At 45.3% G+C, this 15,291-nt stretch overlaps 1 protein-coding gene across 1 annotated transcript; it reads left to right on the forward strand.

The window, feature by feature from the left end:
• Positions 1-8,119: 8,119 nt before the first annotated feature.
• On the forward strand, positions 8,120-15,246 carry jub (LIM domain-containing protein jub). Its single transcript, XM_031971845.2, has 6 exons — positions 8,120-10,614; positions 11,629-11,719; positions 13,211-13,380; positions 13,456-13,518; positions 13,593-13,775; positions 13,855-15,246. Exons 1-6 carry the CDS (start codon positions 8,686-8,688, stop codon positions 14,074-14,076), a joined length of 2,658 nt encoding a protein of 885 aa, XP_031827705.1. The 5' UTR covers positions 8,120-8,685; the 3' UTR covers positions 14,077-15,246.
• The last annotated feature ends 45 nt before the right edge of the window (positions 15,247-15,291 follow it).

The raw sequence follows: 15,291 nt of genomic DNA on the forward strand, positions 1-15,291 counted from the left end.
AGAGGCTCGCGAAACAAATCGAACCGGCATTGTTCGCTGCGAAATCGCGCTTCCATGCACCCGGAAGCATCGGGTCGTTTCCGGAAAGAGGCGAGAATGTCTGGAGAATCCAACCTGACATCACATTCGAAGCCCTAACTGGTAATAAAGCAGCTTCTCCCGATACATCTACTTACATTCCATTGTTTATGCTAATTGGTAATTCTATTGTGATCCTATCGATCCGAAGCGAGTTGCGTTTGCATATTGTCAACTCCGTCGTCCGATTAGAATCCGTCAGAATGATATACGAGCCGTTCCGCGAAAGACGTCTACGGTTGCGCCCGCTTCCTCTTTCATCAGAATGCTTTTACGTGTAATCACGTTAAAGTGCTTTATTACATGGAAACACGGAATAACGATGTTTGCGTGGCTCCCGAGGGTGGAAGGTGCAACGAACGGGACCGGCCGCGCCTTGTTAAGGGCGCGGCTGCCGAGGGTGTGGTGTTTGCCGCACGACAATGCCACGCGACCCCTTATTCTTCATCCCTGTTTCCCTGGCATTCATTAATAGGCCGCGTCCCGTATAATTAGAAGACAGCGCCTACCGAAATACATCTTGTTAAACGCTCCGTCTTTTGTGGAAGCTTCTTTCATTGCGATCGCGATGGCCCTGGGTACCAATTACTCTCGAGCGTGCGCCATTATAATTGCAGACTCTCGATCCCCGTGTACTTCGGGGCCGTGAAAGTTTTCAAGAAACAGCGAAACGCAAAATTTCGTGGGATCCGCTGCGGTTTCTTTGTACTGTTCTTTATAGATTGGAATTATCGATGCAAGTTCTACCGTTCAACTGCGACATCGTTTCGTAAGCTAGTGTATTCCGTTACGATAATTCAGTGCCGTTAACCGTGAACTGAAAAATCCAGGGACTGTCGCGGAGAACAATGTCAATTACTGAAAACCGACGGAAATCTTGCTCCCATTTTGATGCGCACGCAACAGCCTTCTCTTGCACAACGTTCGCCGTGTCAAAATGCTGCACATTGCTGAGGATCGAACGAAGTTAGGCAACTGCTACCGACCTGAAACAACGAAGACGAGTTCCAAGCCCTCATGTTCGCATAATTAATGTCGATGCGCGGTCGTTACTGCGCGAGGAGCTTGTGCAATGCACGAAAATTTACGGGATATTGCAAACACACGGTGTCATTATTGTTCGCAGGCATTGCGAAGCTGTTTTAGAAATTATCGCCTGTGTGACCAGCATAATGACACGACAGACGAAACGTCGAAACAAACTACGACGTTAAAAATTGCGAATTGGATCGTGAGAATATAAATTGAAATATATTCAGCGTGAAATTCTTCCTCTGAGACGATACGAATACAGAAGTTTCCTATGAACTGACAGAGGTTACTAATACGTTTCAGTTCGCGTGTTTTGTCACGTCCACGGTAATAGTCCGCTACCGCAGGATTCGACAGCTATCGGTAGATAGTAACGGCGCTGCAACAGCAAATAAATCACAGTTCATTTGTTGATCTTTGATCAAAGCGTGGCGTGTACGTGGCTCGCACAAAGCACGATAACTGTACGCGATAAGTGACGACGGTAAATAAGGTAGGACGATTTGCTACACGTGTCGCTTCGACAAGCTGTCTAATGGAAACGAGCGAACCGGGGCAATCGCGCAATGAATCACGTCCCGCTGTCTTCGGCTTTGTCGCGAGCCACGCGGCATAGTTTCCATGGAAAACCCGAGCAAAATTGAGACACTGTCCGATCCGTGGATAAGGCCACTGACGTTTCCGGAGAACGGTTCCCCGGGTAATTTTTATTCAACGTGCGCCGAATCACTTCCGCGATTCTGCCCGGAGAAACGGGTAATCCTTCGGGAAGACATGAAAGTTTCCGGTGATCCCCAATTAAAGAGATCGCGTGTAACTAGAGCTCGATTTTCGCAGTCACGTGAATCAGGTCGAGAACAGCGTCGCCATCTTTCACGAGATCTCTCCGTTCAATGTGTCCGTTACTACGGACGAAACGACTGAATCCGCGACACAGAGATTTGAATTTCAGGAACATTCGGTTTCCATTCGAATCGCAAAGGTATGCTTTAAGTTCCGTTTTCGATGCATACGTAAGATTAAGTACCCACTTCCTGCTAGTTTTCCTCAACGGTTAACGAGTTTCTGGTTTCCACTCGAAAAATGAATAAATGCAACAAAAAAATTCTCAATCGCGCTCGTTCGAGTTCGTGTGACGAACGAGTTCGACGGAACGTGAGAAACTATGCGAAAGTGAATCTGGCGATTCATGAAAAGTCTCTCGAGCATGCCCGCCCCGTAATTAAGAGTCGAATGATATGAAAGCGGGTGATCGCCTGAATTCTAACCGCGGTGAAACCCGTTTCTCGCCGCGCTGAGAACACCGATCGCAGCCACTAATTTCAGGATACGACGGAGGTGCGATCGAGTTTTCACCGCACCGTGTTACGCGTTTCCGGTATGCGACCGTAGTAAACGGCCGATCCTTTCGTTGCCCAAGAATTTCATGTATCCGGTACGATTTCCCGATCTTTTCAGCCACCGACGCAGCGCGAGAGGAGAATTTTCTGTGAGATTCCGTTACGAGCCATACGTCGACGTAATTATGTGCAGGCTAATGGGAAATAGCTCCGCCGTAGAACGTCGGGGACCTTTGAACCGAAAACGATCTTCGGAAAGGGAGTTCAAGGATGCAAGGCGTGACGGGGAATCTCGAAATACGAACTTCTGGAGCGCCGTGCGCGTTTCAACACTCATACCTTCGAATTAGCAGCGCATGACCATCTCGTGTGACCTCGGCCAACCGCGACGGACCTCATCGGATCTTTGCTTTGAATGAAATAAGTAAAATACGAACGCGACCAGGAGGTCGAATTAAGCGGCTCGTTTTCACGGCGTCGGAAATACACCGAAATATTTTTGGATCGTCGCGTACCACGCACGAAATAAACGGTCAACAACTGTACATCTGCCGCAGAGTAACGTGGGAAGCGTCCTTCGCCTTCCTGAATCGCGTGAGAGCGCCAAATTAACTCTTCATTACACGTATTCACCGCGGCGTGCTTCCACACGCCGTTCTAGACGCGCGAGCCCGGCGCGTTTATTTTACTGCGTTTCTAGTCCATTTTCCTGCGCACACCTATCGCCTCTTGCTTTCGATATCACGCAACGCGAAAGCTTGCCGTTCAACGGTTCGGACGGCGCCGTTCGCGTTTCTGTAACTGTTTCCTCCGTTCCGTTTGCTGGCAGGATCTTCACTTTCACTGTTTGCTCTCTGGAAATCATCGTACATTGTGCAACGATTAAACTAGATATCCTCTTGCGTTCACTTTTGAAAAATACAATTTTACAAACTACTCCATAAGTACTACCAACGTATCCGTTATTTCACGATTCCATAAAATACACACATCAATCTGAGCAGCTAGTTATATTTAGGAAATACAACTGAATATATTTTACGATCGAGAGACTTCTGAAACAAAAGTCTGTTATTGTATTTTTAAACAATCCTGTAAGAAAGCCAAAGTGAAATTATTGTAAGATCGCGGAGATCGGTACCTTAATGAACGTATCCCGGGAACAACAAGAAAATAATTAGGTTTATCAATTAGAGTCTGGCAATCGGAGCTGCATCGCGTTCCTCTTGCTTTCAGGCTCAGTCTTTTGAAAGCCCGCCCCCAGCGGTCGTCGTTCTTAGCCCGAGCTCTTGAGAAAGGAAAGCGGCGGCCTTCTCTCTTTGTCAGAGCGTCTATTGTTTCTCGAGGATGGATGGGAACCGCTGCTGGTGACGCGGGACGCCGGTCGCCGCCGGGTTATTCCTTTACGCGTCGCATTCGACAATAAAGATGCATTCGCGCGATAGAAAGGAACCACCTGACAACAACTCGCCTCGAATCCAGATTACGATCTAACCGCGAAACTCTCGGCAACCGCCGCCCGATGATCCATGGGAAGACGGGGTATTAATTCGTCACGGGTATACGCGCCCCGGTCAATTTTCGTTATCGACGGCTCACGTAAATCTTCGATAGGATGGATTTCCGATTGAACAGAGATCGGTTGTTCGCGGCAATCTACATTGCAAATGAAGCTATTATCCCGTGCCACTTTCGATAAATTATAGACCAGACTGTACACGATAAAATGCCGATCCCGTGTACCTAGCTGAGATACATAATATTCATTTTTCATCTAGAGGATCTTCGATAGCGATAGTGAACGGCGTACGAGTTAATTGGTACGGGATCACGAGACTTCGCGATGTTAACGGTGAATATGATCGTTTGAATTAATTTGATTCGCAGGAATCTGTGACTGGGGACGTCGTGGATTGCCGGTGAATTGATACAGAATGAGTTTACGTTTTTCGAGGAATTCAACCATTTATCGGACGTGGTTTCCAGTGACTAATGTTATCTTACTGACTGTATTTATTAGGATACCTCCTATGAAACCTCGTATACGTCAGAATTAAGGGCGAAAAGTATTTCGAGTTACAGATAATGAAACGATCATCTTTTTCCTAGAAAATTACATTTATTTGTACGTATTGTAAACGTTACGAAATAACTTATATATTTTCAGATTCCACCGTTTATTCAGCTGTGAAATCGGCAATCGTAAAGCGTTAGACGTTCCGTGGGGATAATTACGAGCGATTTGGTAGGTGCTAATCATTGGGACATCGCCCTGGCTTCCGTCCGAATTCCTGGCAAGGTAACGACCAAGAATCACTAATATACAGGCGGCATATACACAGGGGGAACACGTGCACCGTACATATATACATATTTACACAGGTTAGACAGTTCGACCGGCAAGACTTCCGTCGCTCGAGGCGACGCCGCGCCAGAAAACGCAGGAATTCGATTCGGCGGCATAAAAACCGGCGTTCAAGGTATGCGGCGACAACGTAAATTGAGAAACAGACTGTACAGAGGGAAAATGGAAAGTTAAAAGACAGACGGACGGCTAAATTTAGCCGATCGTTCGGCTCGCCCCAATTTCCGTCCGAAAATCACACGGACCCGATCGTTAATTGGAGTGACATACCGACGATCACACGATTAATTCTGAAATTTCCTTTTTAGAAAGCTGGGAGTCTCGGGAGAAGGTGAATCAACAATACAATCTTGAGCAATATAAATCGGTAGACAGTAGGAATCTAATTACACCGGCCGACTAATTAGATGATCCAGGATATCAGTCTCGCATCTTTTCCGCGAAGAAATCGTCTTTCCGCCTTCCAGCCACCGGCAGGGGTCGAGGAACAATCTACGCTACCGCATCGTACGCACCATTGTGCGGTACACATAGTTATTTCTGTGCATCCGCAGGTAGATTATTACAATTTCCTCGTGACAGAGTTTTCATACGTAGATCTACGATGAATTAACTGTAAATAATCCTCCATATCTTGTGAAATTTCCCGTTGAAAGCTAATAGAACAATCCATGTTTAAATATTCAACTTCTGTTCTATGTTCATTGCTCGAAAGTTCAAAGAAGCATCCTAAATTCATACTACATCTAAAGTACACGTATAAGATCAAAAGAAAATTTGTCACACCGTGTAGTTCCATTAACAATCAGTCAACAGTTCCAAAGTTCCAACAGATAATGTGTATTGGCTGTTTATTTGGAGCACAGTCGATTGTTAATCAGTCAATCATAATGTTAAATCAGCCAGACATTTTGTAAATCCCGTATGAATTACAGATGAATGTTGGAAAGGTTAATACGCGACCGTCCACTCGTACATTCTCGTTCCCTGTGTCCACACGTTGGCCGTGTTGTGCCGTGCTTAATGCGTGCACAGAGCTGCACGTGTGGATGTCATTCTATTGTAAACGGGGATCCACACAAGCGGACGCGGTTCTATTCTCGTGCATTCCGAGCCATGCGGGTAGCGCAGGCCTGCGTTTCCTGTGTACTCACGCCATGCCAGCTCTTTGCGCGTACGCAAACGCGAGTGCGCATGAACACATGTGCGATCTTATGGCCGTAAAGCTAGTGTTTATTGTCGAGCCGACGTGACGGGTACGAGAGAACCCGATGTCATATTGCACTGCGACTTCGACAGAAATGAACTACGCTACCGTGCATCGCTGGTCGATGCACTTCCGCTCGCGTCGGACGCCATTGTGTCCATCTGCGTTAGCCTTTGTTGCGCTAGTTCCGAATGCTATAATTTACGGCGATCAATAACATGATGATGCTTCGTATCTGATCTATCTTATAGATCTTGGATCTTAAATTTTCTTTATTTCGTGCTCTGTTGTGAATATTAACGTTCAATTGATACTTTATTTGATAGGTATCACTGTATAAATTAAGATTCTTTTAATGACTGAGATATCTGAAAGCATAGAATGAGTAATTTCTAAGAAAAATATGAAAATTAAGATAGGAAGTGGACTTAATGTTCCAGTAGGTTTTAGTTTGTCTAGCCGGACTGAACGCCGAGACGCCAGGATACGGGCGATCGGCTAATGAAAAGATAAAGTCCACTTACAGTTACGTCACCGGTATCGGCCGATCGATCAACAGGTATTGACCAACAGCGCATTGACGTGCCGCGCAGGTGCCTGAACAAACGTGGGTGTCGCCGTCTCGTGGGTGGCTCGAAGGCTTGAAATCCAGGATTTTTGCTCACCTTTCGAAAATATAAAGTTTTCGTTGAGTGAGATCGCGTCGCCCACGACACCGTGAACAGCGAACAGCTGCGGAACACGACCAATGAAAACTTGGTTCCTTTCCCGCGTAGGACGACAGCCGAGACACGGTTATCGCAACACGTGCAAATACGTGGGTCAAATCGTAAAAATTCGTTGTGCTTTTAATGAAACCTACAGAAAAAGTGTAACCTTATGGTAAACTGTGAAATCTCATTGTTCCTACTTAAAGGTACGAGGTTCGACTGAACGGTACCAAAGAATTTCACCCTTAGCCACTTGACTAACGATTCTTCGTTAGTTTTATTGCTCCTGTCTAGAAATATGAATATAAAATTTGTTTAGTTGTGCTCGCTGCAACGTAAATCTTTAGTTCGACCCACGAAGAATCGAAAATAATAGAAATGAAGTTTACGGGAAACATTGTTTAGGAAAGAATTTCCAATGAAAATGGAAAAGGGTGCGAGATTAATATTTTCTGAGCGACGAATGTGTTTTAGGAGAACGAAGTAAGCTGAAGATGATCCTAATAGATAATTCTTCTTCCGTTGGCTACCAGTAAGTGTAAAACACGGACCGGGTATTGGAATTACATTGCATTACTATGCCAAACACGGTGTTCGTGAATGCATGATGGCGCGCGAGACAAGGTCCTGCATCTTTACCTGTCGACCCGTCCATTCTCTTCCTAGCCAGGTCCTGAAAAAAAACCTGTTTCGGCCAGCATCGAATGCATTTTTGTGTTCACCGCTAAATGGGGAGGAAACGAGTGCGAAGTTCCCACCTTCTTCTGACAAAGATGTCTCCATTTAATACACTAGTGTTTGAATTATTCAAGCGCGGCGAGGAAAACCGCAATTTCTTAACGACATAGGGAACGTTCATTACCAGTTTTCCTTAAATCAGATCCCATGAAAAAGCATATGACTCATATTCTATAAATAAAAAGTATTCTGTCCTGAATAGACATCAGGAATCTAGAATAAAAAATCTTTTGTACAATAACGCCATAAATATTTGCACAATAATAACCTTTTATGTTTAGAATGCTATACTACTCATTATTTTACTCGAAACAATTCTATTTTCATTTTTCGTCTTATTTAAGATATCTCAGTACCTTGTAAAATAGTATATATGCTAATTACTTATTTGCATAGCAGCATGGCCTAAATGCATACAGTAATTCCTTAAATTAAACAGATAAGGAACAAATGACAAAGAATGCACACGTGTGTAGTTCATAGTATCACTATATAATTTTAGAAATTGACTTGAGAGGATAAAAGATGAAAAATATAAATAAGAAATGCCTGTTTGTTCGACAATAGGGATCTAACTTGTCTCTATCCGCAGGATAATTCAAAACCGAGCCCGTGGCGCCACACCGTGGCGGACTGGAGGAAACGCACGGCAAGTTTGGGTGACTCGTAGCAGGGGAAAATGTCTCGCAGGTATCTGGTTTGACGAACCACGATGCATGCGAGGTGCATGTGTGTGCGTATCGTGTGAATTTTCACAGGTGGTGATTTTTGGTGCTGGACAAGGAGCCCGAGATTCGCCGGTCGTCGGACAGTAGTCGAAAAGAGGAGACGCGAGTTCGAGGCGCCGTGATCGCGGGGCGTATCCCAAAATCGTGGGGGAAAAACGGCCCTGATTCGGTCAAGCGAACTCCGCGATACTGTGCGTCGTGTTTTGTCGCATTCCGTGAGAGAATCACGGGTGTACACGAAAACCAGTGCAAGTGAGAACAAGCTGGTAGGGGAGGGTGAGTCAAGTTGAAGGGAGATCGATTTGACACGACGACCACCGAGCTGATTCAGCTTCGCGTACGATGTCGGATCGCTTTGTGACGATTTTTTACGGTAAGACGGGAACCTGGGTCTAAACAAGTAGGTGCTCGCGAGATCAGCGTTTTAAATTGACAAGTGAAAACTGATTTTTGTTATCGTCAATCGACTCACCGTGAATCACTGCCAATGTGCAACTCAGCCGACGCTTCATACGTACAAAAGCTAGGTTATCTGCATCTCGGAGATGAACCCAGTGACGCCGGCGGTGCAACGGGTATCGGCAGGGTCACAGGATCACGACCCGAGGCTCAGGTACCCGTGTCGAGGAATACCGCTAGCAGAAGCGATGCTAGAGGGCCTGGCAGACCAGTTGGTGCCATTGAAAGTTTCATTGAGGGCAACTCTGAGAGCACCAGACAAGTGTCAGCAACTGATTACAAATTATACGAACGTGAGAATATTATAGCTGCATCCAGGTTCGCTACACCCAAGCCTGTAGAGCAGATTAGTGCCCAACAGCAGCAGCAAAATCAAAGTCGTATAAGCCATCAACAAGCACCGGTGTATGAGAATATCGATTACTATCCGCAGCAGAGTCAACCTCATCCCCCGTACTATCATCCAGTGGAATCAAGGAAGAGCCCTAAGAGTAGCCCCAGAGGTTCCGTGGCTAGTGAATCCTATGAGCCTACTTTTAGAAAAGCACAACCACAAGTGCCCACTGGGAATCGATATCAATCTGTGTCACCGGCAAAAGAGTTGCCCCCGTACGAAGCCCCTCCAGTTTATGAGAACATTCAGGAGGTACACTTCCCAGAGAACGCACAGAACAAGCCAGGTCCTCAAGTTCCACCTAATTATTATCACCCTGCCACAATCAATGGCGGTGATTATGTTGTTATGACTGGGAAAGTAGGTCAAGCACAAAATCAACGCGGTATGACACAAAGTTTATCTTATACGCAACAAAGAGGAAGCAATATTCGTGGCCAAAGTTACGATGGCTCAAGTTTACAACGTTCCGTGGACTCATCCACATCAAGGTACTTACAAGGATCATCCTCTTCATTGGATCACCAAGCTGGCAGAAGTGCTTACGTCCCACCATCCGAGTTACAAACACCGACCAGGAATTTTAGTTATAGTGCTGAGCAACAACAACAACATTCTCCTAGGTCTGGACTCCCTTATCATAGTGAATCTCCACCGATTCGTTTACCACCGGAACCTCATCACTACCGTGGGTCTTTAGACAGTACACTGAGTGGCCAGCATGGATTCAGAGCAACAAATCATATTGAAAGTGCACAACAGTCACAGTATCGACAAGACAGTCCACAAAGTTACAAACCATACATAGAATCAAGCACAAGAACCACAAATCCAAATATCTCAGGAGAAACTCAGGCAAGAAATTCTCCAGTTTATGGTGTGAGACAAGGAGAACAATCGGTTTGTAGAAATTCTCCTTGCTACTCACCCAATAGAGTATTACCACCAAACGAGAGAAATTATCATCACCAAGAACCTAGAGGAGAATTTCCAGCCAGAAACTCACCAATTTATTCTTCCAATAGATCAACAGAACACTTGAGATTAAGCAATCTCCAAAGTGATAGAAACTTTATTCAGGATGTACCTGATCCATCTGAAACAAAAGCATCAACAGTGTACTCGAGCAGGGGTGCTGATTCCTCTAGAATCATTGCTAACAATAATACTGTGAGGGGTTCTCCAAAAACGAGTCCAACTCATAACCAAGTGTCATCTGATACGGTTGCACATAATATGATTAATTCACCGAGACATGTGTCATCATCTTCCTCAAATAATACCATTGGGAGTCCTATACGTGGCCAAGTACAAGCACCGGTAACTAGTGCTACAACCACCACTACAGAATCTGACATAAATATACATGGTCCTAGGATCACTAGCCTACCCCCAGGGGTGACTAGTGGTGTGGCTGGTCCAGTTTTTTTAAATGCTGGTGTACCTGTACTACAAAGGCCATCTGAGCCAGAATTGGAAGAAAGGAAGTCAGTTAGTCCTCCGATCAAACCTACATCTGGCAAAGGACTGCTGCCTTACAATGTCATACCGCCAAGACCTTCAGTAAGGAACGACTCAAATGAGTCCAAAAAAAAATATTTTTCACTTCTCTCCAAAACTCTAATCACTGCCTCTGTCCTCTTTCTTGTTTGTCAAAGGCAGCTATATCGTAACGCTATACCCGCGTTAATTGGGTTAAGGGAACGCGCCGATGCTTTCGATTTGTCTTGGCTAAACGCCAATCGCCGATTCATTTGCATGCCGATTTCATATAAAATCGTGACTGTGTTCGCATGTAACCATCCTCGAGCTACTTTATGCGTTGCTTTCTTAACACACTGACAAGAATCTCTATATTTTATTGTATCTGTATTTTGTAACGAAAGAACTCGATACGAAATTAAGGAAAGAACTGCGCTACTCGCCGCATTTAAGCGATGATCTCACGAATGTCAACCGCTATCGCTGATATTTTACATAACGGATGACCCATGTAACGATAAGATTAGCGGATATTCGAACAAAAATGCTGCCCGGGCAATCCGATAAACGTTCTCCGTCTTAATCCACGAGAAATTTCGAAAATCGCCGGCTTAGCGGAAAGGGAGGGGAAAAAAAATTCACGCGCAGATTTCAGTATATCTTACACATTCGTGACGAGTTCTTTCTCCGAACTCGCGCTGAATCACTGGCTGTAAATTGTTTCCTCCTGACAAGCGTTCTACAGTTCCCGCACAATATTTTATTCATCGACTGTATGCGTCTTCGCAAAAGCATGTAATCCTCTCTTCTTCTTCTTCTTCTTCTTCTTCTTCTTCTTCTTCTTCTTCTTCTTCTTCTGCTTCTTCTGCTTCTTCTTCTTCTTCTTCGTCTTCTTCTTCTTCGTCTTCTTCTTCTTCTTCTTCTTCTTCTTCTTCTTCTTCTGTACTTCCTTCTTTTGTTAATGTTATTCGTAACTGTGTTGTACTATACATCCTGCACTTTCACATGGATTCCTGCGACGAAACCTCATCCCGGCCCGTGGCACCGTTGTTTGTACTTATTGATCACAACACGGGATGCGTTTTATTTCTTCAGGGGCCTACCGAGGCGGAAAGGAAAATAGAAGAGCTGACAAGACAACTGGAAGAAGAAATGGAGAAGCAAGAGGAGGAAGGGGAGTACTTCGGTAAGGAGGAGTCGCCGGGCAATTAATGGAGACATCCTTAGTGTTCGCTAATGCGCAATAACCTCCGTTGCGCATCTATATATACGTTTTGTTTACGTAGCGGCCGCGTTCACCTTCCGCGATTCCCCGTAATCTGTTTAAGCAGATTAAACTCCAATAATGTCGCGCCGCCCCGTCATTACTCCGCCAGTGACACATTCCGATCCGTAATTTAAAATACTCCCGCGAGGGGAGAGAAAAAAAAAGGGGCAGACCGGGGTACCGTGCCAGTTCCCACGGCACGAGTTCCCGGTAGACCGGTTTTGGAAAATGGAGTCGAGTTTCAATGTGTCGCGAAACTTTTTAATGCCGCGTTTCGTTGACATTCACTCTCGGCCCATTCGTTTCCACCTACGTGTCTCCACACCTACTTGAAGCGCTACAAGTGTGCGCGTCACACGGATTTCTTAGGTGCACTCTCACACAACCGTTCGACGTCCCTTGGCCCGGACGTGTAGGTCCGAACGCCGCGCCGCAAGGTGCTGTTCACATTGGACAATATCAATGTCAATTACACAGTTCAGGTGCTTAGCGCCCTGTCCGCCGGAATAATAGAACCGTCAGGTTTATTACGAGCGTTGACGGCGGCTCGGCATTAAAAACATGAAAGCTGCTAAAAGTGGGTCAGAGTTTATCTGCCACTGAAATTGTTCCGCGGACCATCAAACGCCAAGATTACGCAAACCATTCTCAAACGCATTCGATGGTATTCGAATATGCAAATCGCCCTGTCCTTTTGTCTAAGGACGATTCTGACCTTTTCGAGGTCAAAAATCCGCAAATGCGTTTCGCAACGCGCGGCATATCCCGTGTCTGTATTCGCACGTGGCTCGAAGGAAGCAATAAGGAAGTTGAAAGATGGTGCGAGCGCGACAGGAGCTTCAGCGGAGCGAGTCGGTGTCAGTCGATAAGTGGCTGGCGTTTAGGCGAGCCTAGTGTTCCTCTTCGTTTTTCTGCACGGAGTTCTATTCTTCGTGTAACGTCCTGTACACGGGCAAACAGCCGTGGCCACGTCGCGCTCGCCACGGTAACTAATCTCGTTATAGATAGACCAGTCCGACTCGTTGGCGGCTTCTAGTTCGAACAGGACTGGCGTACCGAAACCAAGTCGTTAAATCGAACGCTGCGAGTGTCGCGAACCGTCGTCGAATGAAGTATCGAGGATTCATACGGAAGGGATGGCGGAGACCTTTTTGCCCATAGAGAGCTGTGAGTTCGTTTATGGCTAATCCCCTCGACCCCGACGCAATCATTGCTCCCCTCCGAAAGAACGGAATCTATTGTCGAATCCTGACGAGGGTATTTTTAAACCTCGCCAATGGAGCTATCGCGATACGTACATCCGCAACCGCGATCAACCAAAGAATTCGCCTGTTGCGCAATGGATATTGTTGTGCTTTAGCATTAATGAATCCATACACTGCGAGCATGTACTGAAACAGCTTTTTATAGGCATCTGTCACACGTGCGGCGAAAAGGTAACAGGGGCCGGCCAGGCCTGCCAAGCCATGGGCAATCTGTACCACACCAATTGTTTTATATGCTGTTCCTGTGGGAGAGCATTGCGCGGCAAAGCGTTCTATAATGTCCACGGAAGGGTATACTGCGAGGAAGATTATCTGGTACGTAACACGGTAGCACTGTGAATTCATGAACGACAAAGTATCATGTAACTCACTCCACGATTACCTCTGCAGTATTCCGGCTTCCAACAGACGGCCGAGAAATGCGCGATCTGTGGACACCTGATCATGGAAATGGTAATTAACGTTATGACCGTTAACGGTAGGTTCTCGTTTGAACGGCGATTCAACTAAGGTTATAATTTCCATAGATTTTGCAAGCGATGGGAAAGTCTTACCATCCAGGGTGCTTTAGATGTTGCGTCTGCAACGAGTGTCTGGACGGTGTTCCTTTCACAGTCGACGTGGACAATAAGATATATTGCGTGAATGATTATCATAGAATGTTCGCGCCTAAATGCGCCTCTTGCGGCAAGGGAATCACTCCTGTCGAGGTAAACGACGACGCTGCCAACCACGCAGATCGACTTCCACGGGACTTTACCTTAACATTACGCAATGTCCACGTTTTAGGGGACCGAGGAGACCGTGAGGGTAGTTTCGATGGACAAAGACTTCCACGTGGACTGCTACGTCTGCGAGGACTGCGGTATGCAACTGACAGACGAACCGGACAAACGATGCTACCCACTCGACGGCAGGTTAATGTGCCGTGCGTGCCACATCCAACGCATATCCCACACACAGCCTAGAGCACCGCAGCCAGTATCAGCTAGTTATCAATTTATGGGATAAGTTTAAACGAATTTCGCGGCTATACAGATTTCATCGAGCACAATTCGGAATTGCACGCAGTCGGTCGAATGAATCGGTGTTATCCACTACCAACGGAAAGATAAGACTTACCTATTGGTCCACGCGATTTGAACCCATAGAGACAGACGTCGATCTGCATTCTACTTAGAGGTCTACAAACAAAAGAAAAGAGAAAGAAAAATGAAGAGGAAAAAAAAAAGAAAGGGAAAGTTATAGCTTTATTGTTCCTCCAAATAAGAGGTTCGGATTACGTACCAAGACTGGCTATTTACGGAACCGAAATACTTACACTGCCCTCTGGGATCAATTTAGATTCTAGATTATTCAGGTCTAATCTATATATCGTTAACCTATCGATGATCTGTTATAATTCGCTAGCAGTATATATTGTCGCGGTGGTGCGACGATTTTCCATTGACAGCTACTAATATAGGTAAGTGGTATATTTAATATATGTGGTCTTATTTATTTGTCCAAGGTACCGCGTGCAAGTGCGGTAGTCTCATTTAGGATGAGCGAGTTGCGCAGGCAACTGTGATATATTAGCATAATAACAACATGTCGTTAAATAATAATTCCTTTATTTAGTTCATGTATATAATATATACGTAATCATATTATTGCGACGTGTCCGCTATGCTGAGGATCGACGGTAGACGTAGACAGATCTCAATGATCAAGACCTAAGATTTCTGGATACGTCCGATATCAAGACTTTTATGATGGCACATATTGCCGTACTTGATTGTATCGCGTTTGCTAACAGTATTTATTATGACAATACGTTTATACACCGATCATTAGAACGAGAACATACACAATACTCTTGAGATTTAGCGATATTGCTCAGGAATTAAACGAAAAGTGGTTCATGATCGTACGATTACTCTAGCTGAAGCTCAAAATTTTAGGACCCCCGTGACTCCAACAGTCGTGGGGTTAAGTTTGCTGCATTATCGATAACTAACTTTACAACGCACAACTCGTGCTGCCAAAAAATTTGCTACGTTTCACGATTAATCAATATCTTTGCGTCTAGGTGTAAGCTGCGAGTATTGTAGATACAAAGTACAATGTTATTTAAATGTATGCACGGTATGTAAAAAAAGACGACCGTTCAATAAAGAAGAATATACCTGCCAACGTTAATTTCTATTGTTTCGTTAAGGACGCGAATCACGCGAATGAATAATT

The sequence above is a fragment of the Nomia melanderi genome, chromosome 1 (assembly GCF_051020985.1).
Source record: "Nomia melanderi isolate GNS246 chromosome 1, iyNomMela1, whole genome shotgun sequence".
Classification (NCBI taxonomy): Eukaryota; Metazoa; Arthropoda; class Insecta; order Hymenoptera; family Halictidae; genus Nomia; species Nomia melanderi.

Coding starts and splice junctions, on each gene's coding strand:
- jub (XM_031971845.2), top strand. CDS start 8,686: ATGTGCAACTCAGCCGACGCTTCATACGTACAAAAGCTAGGTTATCTG. Junction 10,615..11,628: donor TCATACCGCCAAGACCTTCA/GTAAGGAACGAC, acceptor TTATTTCTTCAG/GGGCCTACCGAGGCGGAAAG. Junction 13,776..13,854: donor AGGGAATCACTCCTGTCGAG/GTAAACGACGAC, acceptor TCCACGTTTTAG/GGGACCGAGGAGACCGTGAG.